Below are 19,123 nucleotides of genomic sequence, written 5' to 3' on the forward strand. Positions count from 1 at the left end.
AAGGGTGTTGCAGCTTAAAGGTGGCGTATGTCCAGATTTAACTCTGAAGGGATGAATTTCATCCAAGTTACCATGATATAAGTAACGACATCTCATTTTTCTGGCTAATTCATCAAAATCATGTAATAAGTCCTGCTTTGCCCTTTTGACTGACGGTGAAGGAATGAATTTCAAACCTCTGGATAAAACCAAATACTCGTCATCAGTTAATTTTCTATGCGAAAGATTAACAACCTGTTTTCTAGCTTGTGATAGCATAAATTCTAGCTTACTTTGCTGCATTGCAGCTTTGTTTTTCAGCCTTCGTTTGTGTTTATTTCTTTTAGCATATTTCTTATAATGTCTAGCCATATCTGTGATCACAGAGACTAGTATCTGAAAGACTATTATCAATGCAATATCAACAGAACGAAATGTTAGGAGGCGTGGTGTATTTGCCTAAACTGATTTTCATTGGCTCTGTTACTTCTGTAATTATGTTAAGAGTAACACGTACTTCAATACATACCAATTAGATGGAAAATATAAATTCCAAAATTACGTTATAAATAAAAACAATAAATATTATTGTTTTTCTTCACTAGGTATCAAGTGCCAAGCACTAGTTATTTCAAATAAACCAATAAAATATTTATTGTTTATACCAAATTCTGATCACAAAAAAATGCAAAAATAGCTTTCTATTAATGTGTTCTTATCATCAAATGTTTCGTCGGAAAAATCTATCTGTGTGCTTTATATTTTCAAAGATTTCACATGTGGAATATCCTCAGTGTTTCTCTTTAAAAGTGATGATATATGCATTTTCTTCAGAATCTGTTTTCAACAACAACATGTTAGAAGTACTAATGTTACAGTAATGCCAATTATGTGAATCAAACAGGATTGACCATAGGTGCCGTACTTCCTTTCCCGAAACAATAAATAACTTTTTTGAACTGAGTAAGCGAATTGTTTCAGTGACATTTAACATATGTTAATGTTTGACAGGCTTTTCCGTCATGATGGCATTGCCAAAATTATTTATAGAAACAAGGTTAATTAGTATCGAATTCCAGAAAGATTAGGAACACGGATCACCAACTAAATGATGATACAAGGGAAGGTGCCAGTGGGACACAGTCCCAAATGCAATCTTTGAATAAAAGTGACACCTAACATCCACGTATTCCAACATCAGTCTGAATTCCGATAGCAAAAAATCTTATTCGGAAGACTCCGTATACATACTATAAGTACTTTATTGTAATTAAATTACAAAATATTGATCACATGATGCTAGTATTACTAGACTTTCAATTGCTTTTAATCAATCCGACATTAATATAATGTTTCGGCGGTTTTTGTATTATATGCTAATGATAAATGTATAACATTTATGAAAGGGTTTAAGCATTGTAGGCCCGCCATCATCAGGGATTTACCTATATCAATTTATTTTAATTTTGTCGTTGTCAATAGATCTGCAATATTTTTATGCTTTTTATAAGCTATTATTGGTTTGCTTGAAAATATTTCGTTGCAAACTGCATCCTGTTTTAGTAGGTCCCAATGTTTACTAATGCATTGTTTTAATTTATGAATGCATGGATTAAATTTCGTTGCCAATACTAAAGGAATTTCCTTTGTATTTTGTTTGGCCTTTTTTCTTATTAAATCAGATCTATTACATGATAATGCCTCAGTTATGTACTTTTCGATTTCAATCTCCTTGTATCCTCTCTTTAATAAGTTCGATCTGAACTGTAACAAAATATATTGTAAATCAACATCATTATTTGTTGTTCTAATGTATCTGATTACTTCGCCCTTGATAAACCCTGCAAACACATGTCTGCTGTGACAGCTTTTACGATCTAGATAAAGGAAGGCATTTGTCGGTTTAAAGTGTGTTTTCACATCCAAAATATTTTCATTAGAAAATCTAGTTCCTTTGAAAATATTAACATCAAGAAATATTATTTCTTTAGATGAGAATTCTAGTGTGAATTTCAGGAACGGATGGTGATTATATAAGCAAAGAATAGGAGCCACAATAGGAGCCGTGCCTAGCCCGGAAATCTGTGATATACTCATGTATAAAATTATGAAAGAAATTCTTTCTAAGTTTGAACATAGAAAAAATATATTTTTCTATGGAAGGTATCGTGATGATATTATATTAATATATCACGGCGATTCGAAGGAAATAAAGGATTTGCTAAAGTTAGCTAATAATCATCATCCGTTCCTGAAATTCACACTAGAATTCTCATCTAAAGAAATAATATTTCTTGATGTTAATATTTTCAAAGGAACTAGATTTTCTAATGAAAATATTTTGGATGTGAAAACACACTTTAAACCGACAAATGCCTTCCTTTATCTAGATCGTAAAAGCTGTCACAGCAGACATGTGTTTGCAGGGTTTATCAAGGGCGAAGTAATCAGATACATTAGAACAACAAATAATGATGTTGATTTACAATATATTTTGTTACAGTTCAGATCGAACTTATTAAAGAGAGGATACAAGGAGATTGAAATCGAAAAGTACATAACTGAGGCATTATCATGTAATAGATCTGATTTAATAAGAAAAAAGGCCAAACAAAATACAAAGGAAATTCCTTTAGTATTGGCAACGAAATTTAATCCATGCATTCATAAATTAAAACAATGCATTAGTAAACATTGGGACCTACTAAAACAGGATGCAGTTTGCAACGAAATATTTTCAAGCAAACCAATAATAGCTTATAAAAAGCATAAAAATATTGCAGATCTATTGACAACGACAAAATTAAAATAAATTGATATAGGTAAATCCCTGATGATGGCGGGCCTACAATGCTTAAACCCTTTCATAAATGTTATACATTTATCATTAGCATATAATACAAAAACCGCCGAAACATTATATTAATGTCGGATTGATTAAAAGCAATTGAAAGTCTAGTAATACTAGCATCATGTGATCAATATTTTGTAATTTAATTACAATAAAGTACTTATAGTATGTATACGGAGTCTTCCGAATAAGATTTTTTGCTATCGGAATTCAGACTGATGTTGGAATACGTGGATGTTAGGTGTCACTTTTATTCGGAGATTGAAATCGAAAAGTACATAACTGAGGCATTATCATGTAATAGATCTGATTTAATAAGAAAAAAGGCCAAACAAAATACAAAGGAAATTCCTTTAGTATTGGCAACGAAATTTAATCCATGCATTCATAAATTAAAACAATGCATTAGTAAACATTGGGACCTACTAAAACAGGATGCAGTTTGCAACGAAATATTTTCAAGCAAACCAATAATAGCTTATAAAAAGCATAAAAATATTGCAGATCTATTGACAACGACAAAATTAAAATAAATTGATATAGGTAAATCCCTGATGATGGCGGGCCTACAATGCTTAAACCCTTTCATAAATGTTATACATTTATCATTAGCATATAATACAAAAACCGCCGAAACATTATATTAATGTCGGATTGATTAAAAGCAATTGAAAGTCTAGTAATACTAGCATCATGTGATCAATATTTTGTAATTTAATTACAATAAAGTACTTATAGTATGTATACGGAGTCTTCCGAATAAGATTTTTTGCTATCGGAATTCAGACTGATGTTGGAATACGTGGATGTTAGGTGTCACTTTTATTCAAAGACAACACATGCATACGACTGTTATATGTATCTTGCATGCAAGTCTTTATTCTTACTCCTGAATGCCATATCCTATTATGAGATGCAGTAAATTTATATCTAAAGTACTGTAAATTCAGAAATTATTGCATGCATATATTATTGCGATGGCAAAAAATGTCAACTAAAAAACTAGTACTTAGCAGTAACTAAGGAGTGTGGTTGTCCTTCATATCAATTATTTCTTACTTTTTTTTTAAGAAAACAATGAATACCTATATATTTATTACCCTACTAAAAAATCACCACTCTAGTTGTTGGTTCACCAAATACAACTACATTTATATTGATACGTATTAAAGATCTAAAGAAATACGATTCAGTATGAACACTTATGTGAAACAGCAAGCTACTGCTCACTGATGATGCACCCGCCCTAATGTTTGATGGTAAACAGGAAGTTAATGAGTGATGAACCTTGATACGCAGCACACAATAAAGCGGACTTAAATAAACCCTGAAACCAAATTTCTGTGATCCTTGTAATGCAGTTCCTGAGAAAAATGTGACTAAACTTTTCAACTTGGACGTCATGTATAAAATGATGTAAGTGTTTGGTAAACAGGAAGTTGTTGAGTTATGAATCTGAAAACACATCACACGGTATAGCTGACTTATATAAATCCTGAAACCAAATTTCAGAAATCCTTGTAATGTCATTCCTGAGAAAGAAGAGTTGAAAAATATTCATGTGACGGATGGACGAACGAACGGATGGACAGACAGAGGTAAAACAGTATACCCCCACTTTTTTTAAAGAGGGTTATAAATATTCATCTTTGAAAACAACAATTACTTAATCTAAATATGCATATCATAAATTTGAAATCATTTTGGATCCAAAACAACAATTAATCCTTCCAAAGATTTGAAAAGTTGGAAGTCACAAGCCTTTTCAAAATCTGTGCTTAATTATCCTAAATATCCCATAAACTTTTTAAAATGAAAAGTTTAAGACTACAAAAAGACAAAATTATTACCTATTGACTAGTATATCATCTAATTTACTTACAAACCATATCAAGGTATTTCTTCAATACTGTAATAACATGTTGTGTAGCTCCTGCCATGTTTAACATCTCTGAAGCATTTTCTAGTAAAACACAATAAAACTTAATTTGCAGTAAATTTGTAAACTTTTGTAAAAATACTGAGAGTTTAAAAAAAAAAGATTTTACAAAATATTCTGTATTTAAAAGTTCAAATAATCCATAATTATATGCATCAAACAACTACCTCAGCTACATAACTACTTAGAACATCCATTTTAGTTTGTAATACCTTTGATCATAATATTCTAACTGTTTTCACATCTTTCATGGGAAGTGTATAATTCTGCATGTGTAGTTGTTACCTATTACCAGGGTTGTACTAACATGAGCAACATGACAGGTGCAACATGTGCAGCAGGATTTTTATACCCTTCTAGAGCACCTGAGATCACCCCAAGGTTTGGTAGCTTTGTGTTGGTTAGTCTTTATTTCTCTATGTTGTATTTTGTGTACTATTTTTTGTCAGTTCGTCTTTTTCTTTTTTAGCCATGGCATTGTCAGTTTTTTTTTTACGATTTACGAGTTTTAATGTCCCTAATGTATCTTTCGCACCGTCCCTCTTTTGCTAACTTACGGCTGTTGGTCAACAGTTGTCTCATAGACAATCATATTTATTTTTTATATTTTATTAATATTTTTTAGTTAAAAAAATTATTCCTTGAAAATAAATTTTAGCAGATTTCATGAGTAAGGGAAGACCATAAATTGAACTGCTATATAAAAAACAAATATTTAATGTTTTAACAACAAGATAGATTCTTTGATTGGAACCAATGATAAAATCATGTTCACTGGAAAAGGATCATTTTCTCCGAAGAATGAAAATTGATTTCACTGAAAATAAGTTAATCCATAGCATAAATAATGAAATCACTAACAAAAGTGTATACCTTTTTGAGAAATTAATATAACAAAGCTATCATTAAAATTGAGAAGTGTATTCTGAATCTCCTACCGTAACTTTTTATGGGATATGTTTCAAATGTTTGTCCAGCAAGCAAGGGAGGTAATTATTATTTAATCACAAAATTGTCACAATATCACTACAGATTTTTTTGTTTTGTTTACCATAGAATCCAGGGATCATTAGATTATTTCTATTAGTCTCGCCTACTTAAAATACATACCTGCAGCACAAAGGACGCTCAAGCATTCAATTCCAACCTCTTGTATTGTTTCATTATCTACAAATCTTTCTAAAGACTGAATAACTTTTATATGAATGTCTTCCAGAAAACACTGGTATCTCACAGAATCTGAAACAAACATAGTTAACTATGACAAAAATTATGTTTCTGTCACAAGGGTTAATACATATTTGAAAAGATAACCATTGTTCCATTAAGAAAATGTTGTGTCTTTTTTATATGTCAACTATTGTTAGCATAAATTAGTCTCCTAACAGTATTGCCTTAAAAAAATTTGATATTGAGTTTAAGTATCTGTATTGACAAAACATTAAATCTATACTATTAAAGAAATAGAAAAATTTCATTGAGTTGCATCTCCTTTGAAACCATACAAAGTTGGAAATATTTATGATATGACATGTAAATGTGGTTTTTTATACTTTCTAAATTTGTCTTTGAAACAATCTTTTTTCCACAGATTTTTTTTGTTGAGAAAATAACCTTATTCAGAGACCATTATCAATCTGTGTCTTTTACGCTTTCGCACATGCTCAGTGAATGCAGTGCCTGTGAAATCTAAAAACTCTTCGTTTCAACACTTGCCAAATTGTACCGCAATTTCGCAGGCATATCTTAAAATATCTAAAAACAAAAAATACTATACTTTAAATCATATTGTTAAATATTCTTTGCAGAAAATTGCATGTCCTGTCTATCTTTTTAAAGACTTTTAAACTAAAGATATTTTCATATCTAGAAAATAGTAACATATAAAAACAAGAATGTGTCCATAGTACACGGATGCCCCACTCCCACTATCATTTTCTATGTTCAGTGGACCGTGAAATTGGGATCAAAACTTTAATTTGGAATCAAAATTAGAAAGATCATATCATAGGGAACATGTGTACTAAGTTTCAAGTTGATGTAACTTTAACTTCATCAACAAGAATGTGTCCTCAGTACACAAATGCCCCACTCGCACTATCATTTTCTATGTTCATTGGACCGTGAAATTGGAGTAAAATCTCTAATTTGGCATTAAAATTAGAAAGATCATATCACAGGGAACATGTGTACCAAGTTTGAAGTCGATTGGACTTCAACTTCATCAAAAACTACCTTGACCAAAAACTTTAACCTGAGGCGGGACAGACGGACGGACGGACGGACGAACGGACGCACAGACCAGAAAACATAATGCCCCTCTACTATCGTAGGTGGGGCATAAAAACTACCTTGACCAAAAACTTTAACCTGAACTTTGCACTATCATTTTCTTATGTTCAGTGGACCATGAAATTGGGGTCAAAACTATAATTTGGCATTAAAATTAGAAAGATCATATCATGGGGAACATGTGTATTAAGTTTCAAGTTGATTGGACTTCAGCTTCATCAAAAACTACCTCGACCAAAAACTTTAACCCCACGGACGAACGGAGGCACAGACGGACGGACTGACAGACGGACAGACGAACGGAGGCACAGACCAGAAAACATAATGCCCCTCTACTATCGTAGGTGGGGCATAAAAATAAATAGTACCTATATCAGCAATACATGCTAATGTACTTGTAGCTTCAAGCTGAATACTCAATTGTTGTGGAAATTTGTCTAATATTTTGCTGATCATGTTAAAAATTCTTTCATCTGCCACTAGCCTTCTTTTGTTCTTGTCACTGCAGACAAAATAAGAAACAAGCTTAAATTGTTATCAACAAGATCTGCCAATCTGCAAAAATTTTCCTATCTAAATATGTTTCTATCTAGATATTTCACCAATCCATTGAAAATTGTCCTGATAAAGGTTGATGAAAATCTATAATTCTGTAGCCAGTTTAAATATGAAAAGAAAATATATACATGCCTTTCAAACATATGCCAACTTTCTCAGTGACCTATTTATTTTCTACTAACAAAGGGTTCAAATTATGCTACTGTTGAAAGATTCAATAAGTGGAAACAGTTCTAAACTTCGGTAATTTTTAGCTTCTGAAATGTTTTAGAACATTTTAATAGAATAAAAACATCTTTAATGTACATAATTACTATCAATATGCATATAATGTGATCTTACTTAAATATACAAAGACCCCTCAAAGCCTTCAATCCAGCTTCTGTGGCTTTGGGATAATTCATATGAAGCTTCAACCCATCCATTACAACTGTGTGAACATTCTTGTCCATCAAATTACTGCAAAGTCTCTCTGAAGTATAACAAAGTTTTGTTCACTGTATATAAACAACTGAACAAGGTAACATTTAAGTTTAAAATCATTTCATATCTTATTGGTGTATGATTATATTTTAAATAATTTCAATATCTGAAACATTTTTAAAGTTGCTGGTTAACTGGTACAAGTAGAAAGTTTATCTTTATTCTATTTTCAAACAATCAAATATACAAAACCAAACCTACAAAAATCATTCAATAATGCACATTTAAATATTCCATTATGTTATGATAAACTTGACTCACCATTATCTGCTGCTAACCAGTAGATGGTGTTACATGCTGCTACAAAAACTTTTGGGTCTTTCCTATGCATCAGTAGTGCTCCCATACACATGGTATGAATTGGTTCTCTGAAAATTCAAATTCACTTATATGTTAAAATCCTAAATGACCACATACAATTTTGAACATGGTATTTTCCATGTTATTTGAGGTCTTTGCAGGGGATATAATATTGGCTCATTTTTCATATAAATCTTTCCATTCACATAATGTTGACTCTAGAGTCTTTGCTCTTACTCATAAGTTCCTTGGCAGAGAAGCAGTAAATTTGTCAACCTTTCAAATCCAATTAGAAAATCATATAATCTATATATAAAGGAGTAGGTCCGGTAAGGACCGATTTTGGCCTCAAATTTCAGTTTCATCTGACGAAAGATTTTGACCACTTTTTAAACACTTAAGTGTCTATTTCATATGATGCAATTAATTTATGTGAAAGATTTTAACTTATTTAGGTCATTAAAAACGATCTGATTCAGGCTCAAATATGAGAAATCTACCAAATATGCGAAAACATGTCACTTTTCAGATGGTTTTTATCAAAAACGAAAGTGGCCGCATCCGTGTTCATCCTCAATCGTTATATATGTTATGTATTATCATCAAATACAACTTCCATTTCAATATTTTGGATGAACACGAATGCGGCCACTTTCGTTTTACACGGAAACCGTCTAAAATTTAACTTAAATGCTGGAATTGTGAAGATTTCAGTAATTTAGCATGAATTAATGGTGCTAGTTCTCAATATATGTGCATTGTATTGTCAAAAAGAGCCCATATTTATGTAGCAGAACCTTTCTACTATCCAATAAATGACTAAAAGTTTACATTTTAACAATTTTGTAAAACTGCTATATTTTGGGGCCAAAAAGGGGTCTTACCGGACCTACTCCTTTAGATTGAAATGAATAAGCAAGCCTCACAACATAAACTTTGCATGCAAATTAATCATACTCTGGCTGAATATTCATTTTAACTAATGCAAATGCAATAAACAGGGCCATGAATTGGTTGTACTGTCACAAACTTGAATACATGTGACATGAAAATGATATAACTTCTTACTGTGATATTTTTTCCTGAGAGTTTTCACCAATCCAAATAACACTATCATGTCTATTTTCTATCATAGTAGCTACAGCCCGACAACCATATGCCTGAAATATAATTAAATCTTTAAAATCAGTCCACATTACATTACATTCTCTTTCCTTAGGACATAAAACTTATAATGAACAGAGTTAGTCAAAGAGCTGACATAGTATCCCTCACCTCTTCAGTCATGTGCCTTAAGGGGGCTTGCGGGTATAAATCTTCTTTTTTTTTTTTGTTAATATAGGATTTTTCTATAAATGAACTTTATCATATACTTAATAGAAAAACAGAAATAAAAACATGGGGTCACTGTTCATTTAAGCTCACACAAGAAGCATACTTTTTTGTACAGGTCCTTTTTTCCTTTTGAACTAATAGGAGAAATAGAGGTAATATCGAATAAAAAAAGAACCAAATTACAGAAATCGCTTGTATTTTAAAATAGTTTATCATATGTTTAGTAGTAAATACAGTAGTTTTGCATATGTGATAAATAGCCTGCTGTTTAATCCATGTCGCGCAACTTTGATGCGCACCCTTTATCGCATACCCTTTATCACACCCCTACTTTTTTTTTTTGCTTAAGAAAAATTTCCTCAAAATAGGTAAATTTTTTGAATGGCGCCATTGTTTGGTATGTGACGTCACAAACGTCGAGTTTTCATATTGTATGTGACGTCACGAACGTCAAGTTTTCATATTTTTTGGCCGGCACACTAAATGCAACTATGAAAAATACAAAACACACAAATTAATACAATAATAAACAAAATATTTTTAAAACAACAGCACGCAAATTGTAAGGTAACCCAGGTGCTTCGGATAAGTAATTGAGCAGTTCCTTTAAGGCCTTTGAAACAAGACAAAAGTAGAACTGAAGGTAACCCAGTGCTATGGATCAGAAAACTGTTCATATAATATAATACTCTTCTGTTGAAATATATGATAAAGTGTATAATACATGGCAAAATCCGTATCACATGCCGTATCACCCTCGACTAATATCATCCCTCGGGCCTAAAGGCCCTTGGGCTGATATTGATGTCTCGGGATGATTCGACATATGATACGGATTTTGCCATGTATTATTCTCTTTTTAATTTGAGTACAGATTATTTGAAAAAAATAATAAAAAATATAGGTCACTGATGAGTTAAAAAAGATATTTCAATTTTAATGCAATAAAATGGCATTTTTTTTAACCAAAGGGAGATAATTAGGAGCTTTTTTAATGCCATTTACATTTTAAAAGTCATCAAAAGGAATTGATTTTTTGGTTGATTTTTGTACCATATGATAGAGTAACAACTTAAAAAAGTAATAAATAAAATATGTAATGAAAAAAAATATGTTTAAATTTTTGCTGAAATTTGTGTACCCTTGACCCTCCTTAACTGTCTCTAGATTATCCAAGAGCTTCTTATCAGTGTAAAAATGTCTTAATTCAGTCATTGTTATGTAAATAATGACACGCTCCCACTTTTGATGATCAAATTTTTAAATTTCGAGTTTTAATTGGTCAACATTCTCACCTGTACAGATGGGTCTTCTAAATGTCTTGACATTGCTTCATAAACAGTCTTACACCATCTAGTGACAAACTCATCAATACTTAAAATCCCTGACATTTTATCTGGAGCTAGTGAAAAATCAAATATAACATAAGTCATTTAGATTCAAAACAATTGTAGTAAAGAAGTCATCTGTAAACTAACTGATTGTGACCTAATCCTGTATTTTTGTTTTTTACCTTAATTTCAATCTTTTACCTTAATTTATTAGATTTGAACATTGATAAGCTACTACTGCCTCTTTTTATTAAATTGCATTATGTGTATCCCAATATGATTTCTAAGGAGGTGTAAAGTATCCAAGGAGCTCATTTGTAGAAATATGTGAAATGATGAACAATTAAGTTGTTATTATGTGTACATAGTTTAGCAAAAGTTTTAAAAAACAGCAATAATAAATGTAAAAACTGGTAAACTTTATATTATTGAAACATACAAAACAAAACAAAAATCATTTCAATTCAAAAGAATTTTTTTTTATTCATCATTCACTGTTAAGATATCCATTTATTGCTATCTTTTAACTACTTTTGTAGATAAAAAAAAACTAACTTTTTCAATGATGGCAATATTGTGTGTATCCTATATTCTAAAATCAGCAAAAGTTCAATGAAAGGAAGAAAATCTAACAACTTCTAAGCAATATAAAAGTAACAGTAAATATACCTGAAAGTATAAACAGCTTTAATCCTGCAATCTGTAAACCTGCATTATCTGACCACTTTCCCATTGTTTGTATCAAGTTGTTCTTTAGATATCCAGACTCAAACAAAAATTTCTTATCAGCATCTAAAATCATGTAATATTTCATATAGAGTTTTAAAAAAGATGAACCAACCTTTGAATTTAATCACAGTATTAGTATTATAAAACAAAAGAGATAAGGAATTGTTTAAAAGAAATACAAAAATATTCATGTAAAGTGTCAATTTGTTTGGTCTTTTTTAAAAATAAGAATATATGGTATGAGTGCCATAAGAAAAGCTAATGAACCATGACTAAAGGTATGGGGTCAAATAATTTCTGTGAAGAAAAAAGGTATGCTAATGCTGATATACTAACTTACTAACTTACTGCCCTTGTACGCCATTGGCGTGTAGGGCAGTAACGAATGCTGATATAACTGCATACCTATTTCTCATTGACTTATCATAGGTAGTTCTCCTGAAACTGCCCTAATCACGAACTTTAATAAATTCTAAATGCTACCAAAACAGTATTCATTATTCTTGCTTTTGACTGTCAAGGTGAGACAAAATTCATTAAAAGGAAAAAAGTTATTATCTTACCTTCTTTTGTAAGTTGAACAAGGTATTTCAAACATTCTTCTACAACCTCTTCATCATTACTCTGCTGAAGTTGTCTCATTATCAAATAATGTATATCATTGTCAACCAAACATTGTCTGAAGTTTCCTGTCAAATACACAGTCAAACTTAATATTTTATATATTAGTTTCTTGATATCTTGCATGGAACATCCTATCTATAAGGCTCATAAGATTTATATAACTAATTCTCAAGCACTGAAGCTTAAAGGTGCTTTAAGTATGAATTAGACAATAAAAATTAAACAATTTAGTTTCTTTTCCAATACTTATAAAAGTGGAACATTGAAATAATCATTATAATGTTTAGCTAATGGCAGTCCATTAGGTTCAATTTTGTCAAAATAAGCTAAACACATCATGTATTATTGTCATTTTAATTTGATCTACACTACCATTTAATTTCATCCTTAGTTGGAGATGGATTACGTATGTGCTCATTATGTTCAGCTATTCAAAAGAAATGAATGTCAACATTGAAAAGTGAAACAAGGAAGCCAATTCTGTTGACAGATTCTGTCCCCCAAAAAATCTTAAAGGTATGTATTACTTCAAATAAAACAGGCCTAGAAAAATCCTCAAAATACAACTGCATGAATGTCCACACCAAAAAGAAATGTCCGTACTAAGTTTCAAGTCATACCTGTCAACTCACCCGTTTTTTGCGGGTGACACCCGTTATTTTCACCTCTCACCCGGGAGTTTTTCTTTACCCGGGCGGGTCCCGGGAATTTCTAACATTACCCGTTTCACCCGGATTTCTGACCGGAATTGTTTCCGGTATTTAGAAGTAATACGACCTTCGGTTTTATCGGTCTTTTTCAATGTAACCAAAAGTCAAAATGTAGGACTGTTTACCTGAGCTACGTAACGATATGAAGAGACAACACAGCTACAAGATGAGTTCAGTGACTATCAGTTGACCCCATTAGATGAACTTCCACTTTGCACTTCCCCTGAAACTGACATTGGTACATTTTGGGGAGAAATGTCCAAGTTGCATGACATTTTTCTTAACAAGCCAAGATTTTTTGTTTTGTCAAAACTTGCTAAAACATTGCTGGTTTTGCCAAACAGCAATGCAGACAGTGAGAGGGCATTTTCTTTAGTAAAGAAAATAGCTACAGAGTTTAGGGCTGATCTTAATAAGGATACACTGTGTGCTCTTCTTTCTTGTAAAATGAATACACATTTGCATTGCTATGAACTGAAACCAAGTGCAGTTCTTTTAAAGAATGCCAAGTCTGCTACTATGGAATATAACAATAGTCTGAAATAAACTTGTATACATGTTCTAACTGTTTCATATACATATTGACTATATAAATTATATGTAAACATATTTTTGTTCTTCAATTGAGCCCGCAAAATGTCGTACGCGTTATGACCTGAGATTTTTTTTCTCAATGCAGGTCATGACCTGACTTTTCATTTTCAGAGGTTGACAGGTATGTCAAGTTGATATGACAACGTACATCTAAACCAAAACTGAAAACTGATATAGGGAGGACCATTGAACAGACTAACAGAAAGATTAACAGGCAATCAAAAAGATGAATCAACAAAGGCACAGACATAACGTTCCCTACATCCATACAAATAATGGATGAATAATTATTCCATCTGCCAGCATTACCCCAAATGCTGGTTCCTATGGAAAATGCTTAGCTTATATTAAGTATAGTTACGTTCATTGTCCTCATTTCTTCCCTTCAAGGTAAAGCATGGAAATATCTGTAAAATTTTCAGCAATATATCAGAACCATTTTCTTGTGATGCTGAAAAATTATCCAACATAGTCTGCAAGTTTTCCCTTTTTATACAAATCTCTCTGACATCATCATCTAAAAATGAAATCAAATTCATCACCCATTAGTTATTTGGCATTCAAATTTTGACAAACAGTATAATATGCAGGTTAACATGCCTTTAAATATATTAACACAGTTCACTGCAGACAAGGAATAAAGCAAAATATTGAGGATTGAAGGGAATTATGTTTTCATATCTGCTACAGGGGATTATTACTTGAATAAAAGATATGTATTCTCGGAGTAATACAAAATATATCTATTACCAATTCGATACAGAATCTTGCTGCACCATGCCTAGATTGGCCATTTCCATGATTTCTTTAGGGTCTGCCTGCTGACAAATGATATCCCATAGCCCCACAGTGCTAGACTTTAATATTGAGCTAGATGCTAAATATTTAAACAAAGAGTTCTGAAATATTTTGAGGCCATACAATACAGTTTCAGTGGAGGTAATGACGTTGCTACATTTAATTGTTATTTTTCACAACGTAAAATTAACTTGGAACTATTAGGAAAAATATGCATTTTTCAACTGATTTTTATCACTTAGACAGATTTAACTTGAAAACATGTTCATGGATCCCTCTTTTATAAAAATGACATTAGATTTGATTAAATATGAAGATTATTTGTATACATGTATTATAAAAATTTTATGAATTTTAAAAGTCAACAATGATTGTTTTTTTTAAATCAAATAAATATACATTAAAAATTGAACAAATGACATAAATTAAGTATTCCATTAAATTGTTATTCAAATTTAGAGCATATATATGTCAAGAAAATTTTCTAAATGTTTTTCCAAAAATCCACTTGTGCTTATCTTTTGATAAAAAGAGGATAGAAATTTTTTTTTCAGTTATATGGCTAAAATTTCAACCCCATGAAGGTATAATTTTTATGACATATTTGAATTGCTTAGATGAAAAATAGCTCGTATGCAAATTTTCATGAAAAAATTCAGAGTGGGATAGAAATTGTATAGTATGCCCTTAATGGCCATCGGAGTAGGTCATTGAATCTAAGAGCTGGTCTTATCAAACTGTAGACTTAAGAATTAATATGTTGCTTTTTAGTCGTTCATGTACAACTTGGGAGTAAATTGGTTTTCTGCACTCAGTCACTAAAAAATGTCTATGTTGTAGCTTGAGGATGATATTTATGAAATCAATGTGTAGAAAACTGAATAATCTTTACTTATTAAACAAAAATATTTTATACCTTCTTCTTCCAATAAAAGTTTTAAAATACTATAGGCTGATCTTTTAATCTCATGGTTGTCATGGTGTGTGTGCAGGCTAGTAAATACTTCATTTGCAATATTTACATTGTATTCATCAAGCATCACTTGGTCTAGAACTTCTTCTGCAATACAAATAATAAATTTCAGTTACACACACATTTCCTTTTGTAAAAGTATTGACTAAAAAATTATAAAACAAGAGCTCTTTAGAAAGTTTAGAGCCTATGTCGCTCACTTAGATCTATGTGCATTTCCATCATTGAATAGATTTTGAATTGATTAAAATATAATTCACAACTAAGATCTCTTTTTATTGATCTTGTGATTTATCTTTTCTAGTTTTAGTTTTTCTCCAAATATATATAAGACTCTGTCTAAACTACAAACAAGGTAAGAAATTTCATTCTAAGGTAATTAACTTCCTTAGAATTGAATCTATTATTTTAGCTTAGTGGTTTGTAAATCTTTTCCTTGCTCATCCTTTTTGTTGTTTACAGTTTTTATTAATCTTATGTTGTTTTAACAAAAAATGAAAAAAAAACGGGTAAAACTGGTCATTAAAGGCCAACAATTTTTAATTGGGCCAGGTGAGCAAATAATTAAAGACTGAGCAATTAACACCAACAAAAGCATTGGTCCACTCAGATGAAGTGAAAGGGTAACAGTTCCTGCTCTGTTATTACAAACTTAAGCACTGCATATTCTATGTGAAAATCTAGTGATGGTGCAAATGTTCAATTGATGCAGTTTTATTGAAGTTGAAAATTGTACACTATTTACCTTTCCCCATCAGTTTTTCTAGTAGATTAAGAGCAGATACTTGTAATACCAGATCTGTTTTATTTTCATGTAGCACTTTTACAATATGTCTGAAATTTGACCAAAAAAAACCCATATTTCAACACATTGCAGTTTTCGTAGATTTTGCTTTTCCAATTGTTTATACATTATAATTGGCATAGCAATCAACTCTCTTGCATTATATATACAAAAATAAAGGGTTGGTGTTGCTTGGTCTAAAATTTTCTATGTTGTGCTTTGTGTACTGTTGTTTGTCTTTTGGCCTTTTCTTTTTTTGTCATGGTGTTGTAAATTTTTTTTGACTTATGTGTTAGAATGTTCCTTTGGTATCTCGTTAAAAATATGCATTCAGTATGTATGTGCCTGTCCAAAGTCATTAGCCTGTTATTCAGTGGTTGTCGTTTGTTTATGTGTTACATATTTGTTTTTTTTATAATTTATAGTACATAAATCGGGCTGTTAGTTTTCTCGTTTGAATTGTTTTACATTGTCATTTCGTGGCTTTTCATAGCTGACTATGCGGTATGGGCTTTGCTCATTGTTGAAGGCAGTACCGTTACCTATAGTTTATATTTCTTAGTCATTTAGTGTCTTGTAGAAAGTTTTCAAATTAGCAATCATACCACATCTTTTTTTTTATATTCTATTTATATGCTACCGTAAATAGTTCATAACTTTCAGATTAATCACATAATTACAAAAGAAAAATAATGTGTCACCAGTGTTCTCTTTAAGAACTTCATGGTAATGTGATGCTATATTGCTTGAATGTAATGTTATCTGAAACAATTTGTTTATAGTAATATGGAGGTTTTGATGTAGTTTACAGAATATAAAATAATGGACAAAAAGTGAAGAGCAAAGGGTAAAAAAAAAGAATAGAGGAAAATAGGGGTAACAGAAAAGATTAATGAGGTGCTGAAAAATAAAGAAGAGAAAAATGAGGGACCCCCATCCAGACCCTCTGCTATGGATGTGATCAAGTGCCCCGATAAGACAGAGCATTTCTTTTAGGCAATCAATTCAAATTAAACAAAATCCCACCTGCTCTCTATCTCAAAAAGATACTATTTTGGGGACAAATAAAATCAAAATTATAGAAAAGTCTAACAACTCTAACTCAAAATATTGACAATTCTATGTTAAGGTGGTCTAAAATTCAGTTATAGCTTTTTAACTAGACCCAATCACTAATTAACATAAAGATTCAGCACACATTTTTTTTTAACATGTAATTTCAACTCCTTACTTAATAGTTCATGCATAAAATGACAAGCAATAAATTTGGAAAGTATATGAAAACAATTTGCAACTTTTACATTGTACTCACTAGATAATAAAATTCAAAGGATGATAAGTCAGATAACAATGTCCTCGGACCAAGGGATGATATCTAAAATTTCACTGTTGACCAGGATGCTATGTGAAATCTGTTGGGTGAACACTGGTCACCTTCCCCAACCCCCATGTAAGTATATAGGTATAAAAATGCAGAAAAGTCTGTTTAGAACATATGTCATTCTGCAAAATTTGTTTTACCTGTGAGTTTCAAGTGATATCAAACTCATTTGTAAATCTTCATTTTTCTCAAAAAATAAATCTAATAGTTGACACCCAAGCTGAAATAAAAAAAAATCATGTTTTTTTATTTGATAACATTACTATTTCACATTAAATAAGTAGCTAAATTTCCTTTGGCATTTGCTTCCTTTTTTACAAAATAAAAACACAGAAGTTTTAAAAGGATAACTATATAGCAACAACAATACAAAACATACACCGTGATTCAGCTCAAACAATATACTTTTATACTGTTACATTGTAAATCAATTATTTTTGTTGGGCAAACTAACTTCATGAATAACACATTTATTTAAAACCATTTTCAATACCTCACAAAACATGATTTAAAATTGGTGGCTCAGGCTGTAAGGAGTCTAAAATCACTCACTTAGATTCCTTTAGTTAAAAAGTAATAGAACAACAATAACAAGTGGTGACCTATAGTTGTTAATCATCTACATCAATTGGTATCTGGTGGAAATTTGTCTGATTGGCTGAATTATACCTCATCTTTTTATTGTAAATGGGATGTTAAATGCTGATATAATCACATTAGAATACAGAACTCTGACATTTTTTCAATGGGAATCAATCTGGGGGCTATGTTGGGTTTTTTTTTCACATGATCAGAATCAAGTAAGTATAGATTGTACAGGTCCTTCTTTAGTTAACATCATGCCTGCCAAAGATATCTGTATAATGACCCACTGTTTTTATAATAGAAGATGACAATACAATTTTCAATACAGTTTCAATAGTAAAGTTTTATGCTCCACCCATTCAGTCTTGTTTGCAAAAAGAGCCTCCAACAACCACATATTTGTTGAGAGAAAACAAAAAGGAAAAAATTGTAAAAGCCTTAGAGCCAGGTGAGCTAATAAAGCAAATTTCTACCCAACATGCATCAGAAACTACTCCTTTCAGAAAAGTTTAATGCAAAATCTACTCTTTTAATGAATGTACAGCTTAATATGAAATGGGGGCCTCGATGGCAAAGTGGTCTAAGTGGCTCTACTACTGTAATCACTAGCCAGTCAACACTGAGGTTGTGAGTTCAAACCCCTGCACTTGACTCCAATCTAAATTGACTAAGATTGTCAGTTTTCCTATATATCTGAGGGCAGTGGTTTTCTCTGGGCATTCTGGCTTCCTCCACCAATAAAAACTTGCTGCCAGGAAATAGCCCAAAAGTGACGCTTAAAAGTGGTGTTTAAACATCAACAATCAATAAATAAATCATAATATGAAATTACAAATACAGGTCAAGTTCCTTCTAGAATGTTTTATTCCTTAAAAGC

The 19,123-nt window shown here is 31.3% G+C and overlaps 1 protein-coding gene across 1 annotated transcript in view; it reads right to left on the minus strand.

The window, feature by feature from the left end:
* The window catches only part of LOC139514345 (leucine-rich repeat serine/threonine-protein kinase 2-like), a 92,077-nt gene that overhangs the window by 67,190 nt on the left and 5,764 nt on the right, over window positions 1-19,123 (minus strand). Inside the window, exons 4-16 of the mRNA XM_071303456.1 lie at window positions 17,802-17,881; window positions 16,242-16,330; window positions 15,440-15,583; window positions 14,087-14,242; window positions 12,361-12,486; window positions 11,738-11,860; window positions 11,033-11,139; window positions 9,471-9,562; window positions 8,364-8,470; window positions 7,962-8,091; window positions 7,430-7,563; window positions 5,880-6,008; window positions 4,713-4,793 (exon numbers count right to left, since the gene is read on the minus strand). Of these exons, the coding sequence (XP_071159557.1) occupies window positions 4,713-4,793; window positions 5,880-6,008; window positions 7,430-7,563; window positions 7,962-8,091; window positions 8,364-8,470; window positions 9,471-9,562; window positions 11,033-11,139; window positions 11,738-11,860; window positions 12,361-12,486; window positions 14,087-14,242; window positions 15,440-15,583; window positions 16,242-16,330; window positions 17,802-17,881 (1,498 nt within the window). The remainder of the gene's footprint in view (window positions 1-4,712; window positions 4,794-5,879; window positions 6,009-7,429; window positions 7,564-7,961; window positions 8,092-8,363; window positions 8,471-9,470; window positions 9,563-11,032; window positions 11,140-11,737; window positions 11,861-12,360; window positions 12,487-14,086; window positions 14,243-15,439; window positions 15,584-16,241; window positions 16,331-17,801; window positions 17,882-19,123) is intronic.

Source organism: Mytilus edulis, chromosome 1 (assembly GCF_963676685.1).
Source record: "Mytilus edulis chromosome 1, xbMytEdul2.2, whole genome shotgun sequence".
Classification (NCBI taxonomy): domain Eukaryota; kingdom Metazoa; phylum Mollusca; class Bivalvia; order Mytilida; family Mytilidae; genus Mytilus; species Mytilus edulis.